The sequence below is a fragment of the Plectropomus leopardus genome, unplaced genomic scaffold (assembly GCF_008729295.1).
Source record: "Plectropomus leopardus isolate mb unplaced genomic scaffold, YSFRI_Pleo_2.0 unplaced_scaffold27156, whole genome shotgun sequence".
NCBI classification, from domain to species: domain Eukaryota; kingdom Metazoa; phylum Chordata; class Actinopteri; order Perciformes; family Serranidae; genus Plectropomus; species Plectropomus leopardus.
Genome location: NW_024629553.1, coordinates 1 through 1,987, shown reverse-complemented (window position 1 = coordinate 1,987; position 1,987 = coordinate 1). Strand labels below are relative to the sequence as shown.

The 1,987-nt window shown below is 44.3% G+C and overlaps 1 protein-coding gene across 1 annotated transcript; it reads right to left on the bottom strand.

Moving 5' to 3' along the window:
- Positions 1-34: 34 nt before the first annotated feature.
- LOC121937695 (exportin-1-like) lies at positions 35-1,803 on the bottom strand (the record flags this gene model as incomplete). Its single annotated transcript, XM_042481018.1, has 4 exons — positions 35-218; positions 332-466; positions 582-745; positions 1,647-1,803. Coding segments are annotated over 4 exons (640 nt in total), but the record flags the coding sequence as incomplete, so codon positions are not given.
- Positions 1,804-1,987: the final 184 nt, after the last annotated feature.

The following is a 1,987-nucleotide window of genomic DNA, read 5'->3' as shown; positions in this document are numbered from 1 at the left end:
CACGCACAAAAAGAGGGAGGAAACAAGAACTCACCGTTGGTCTGGACAGCTGAGGAGATGTTTTCACTCAAACACTTGTAGACGTTGAGCATGTCCAAGTAAATTCGTCCCAGCTGGACAACGAAGGGATGACCGACAGCTTTACAGGCTCTGACGTTTGTCTTTAGGATGCTGCCCAGCTGACGCACCGTCTCCGCGTCCTTCAGGATGTCCACGTTCTGCAGCAGAGAGTCCACAATATAACACAATTTTAAACATCGAATGAGAGCATCTGAGGGCATTCAGGAGACACGAGTGGATTATTATCGGTCAGTCGTCCTGCTGTCCTCACCTTGGTGGCCTGCTGGATGATGCTGTCCCACACCTGGTTGGGCAGCAGCATGTACTTCTCTATGAGAAGCTCCTGAACCGCCTGGTCTGTCTGAGCTCCGATCATGTAGCCAACGGCCTCGTAAAACGTGTGGACCTGCAGAGACCAGGGTTTATCCGACTCAGACCATCAATCATATATCAAAGTAACATTTTATTGCAAAATGTAATAGAAGACAAAAAAAAGGCACACAAAAAGACACAGGACTGACCTGCTGCGGCTGCAGGTCACAGATGATGGTGTTGATGTTGTTGAGGATCTCGTCGATGAAAGGCATCACCTCGCCCACCTGGACCTGGACAAAATGACGCCGGCACTTCTGGGCGATCTTGATGAAGGTGTCACACGCCATGTCCTGCACGCCGTCGTGGGTCTCTGTGAGACAACGGAGGAGGTAAAACACAAAATCATGATAAGCGTAAATCACAATATAAGTAACAGTCGCACTTATACCAACTCTAAATCTCCAGGTCTGTGTTGGGATTCTTCTAAGCACCACAGAGAGTAACCAGATTTAGGCCCGAGAATGAAAACATTTGGACGTATTTAACAGTTTAGAGAAAATCACGCTGCATCAAAATAAAAATAAAAAACAGGAATGCAAATTGGTGTGTTTGCAAGCCGAACTTTTGTAGATTTTTTTCCATTCTAATGACGATTTTATGACATTAAAAAGATCTCAGACTCCAGTCAGACTTACAGTCTTAATTAAAACTGTCCCTAAAGTCCTTTTCCCATTGGACGAAAAACCAACACAACACCCACTAACATCTGGCTTTTGTCTTTAGTGGGAAAGGTTACCATCAGCATTCATTCCTGAACAAATGACTGCGCAGGAGTCACAGAATTCACAGGCTCAAGCTCCAATCGGCTCTGATTGTGGTGAAAATACGACATGCGTGAACGCACCATCGCACAGCGTGATGGAATGAAATACTGCCACAACACCCTCCATCCAAGCATCACTCACACATCATCCGAAATTTAGTCAGCATCAGTTTGAAAGAGAAACTGAATAAATAAGAGAAATATAAAATGTAATATAAATGTAAAATATCCACATAAAAGTAACCGCCATAACATTTTTATTGGCCTCCATGCTGTTTTCTACTGACACGTGAAATTAACAATGTCAGCTTTAACCAATACAAATGCGATTGTTCCCACCGTCACAAAATCACTGACCCACCTTCCTCCAAAATAAACGTTTTCAGCAGAAAAGAAAGAAAGACTGAAGCAAATGTATTGTGTCTGATCCGTGTGAAGGATTTCTCACCGTGCATGAACTCAAACAGCTTGTTGACGACGGTCTTGAGGAACTTCCAGTGGGCTCGGAGGAAGCGAGGATACTGGCCCACGATGTACATGATGTTGGACGCTATGATGGCCTTGTTGTCCTTCCCTCTTTTCTGCTCACACAGGCCGAGCAAGTCCTGAGTACAAAACACACAGAACCTGTTAACGTTGATCACAGCTCAACACACACATCAGAGCTGCTGTTTAAACGAAGTAATTTAGTCCGGATCCAGACCAAAACTTCGTCTTATCCGGACCCGTGGGAAAGTTGTAATAAAATATAATAATGAGAACAATGTTTTTAAGGAGAACTACTGGGCA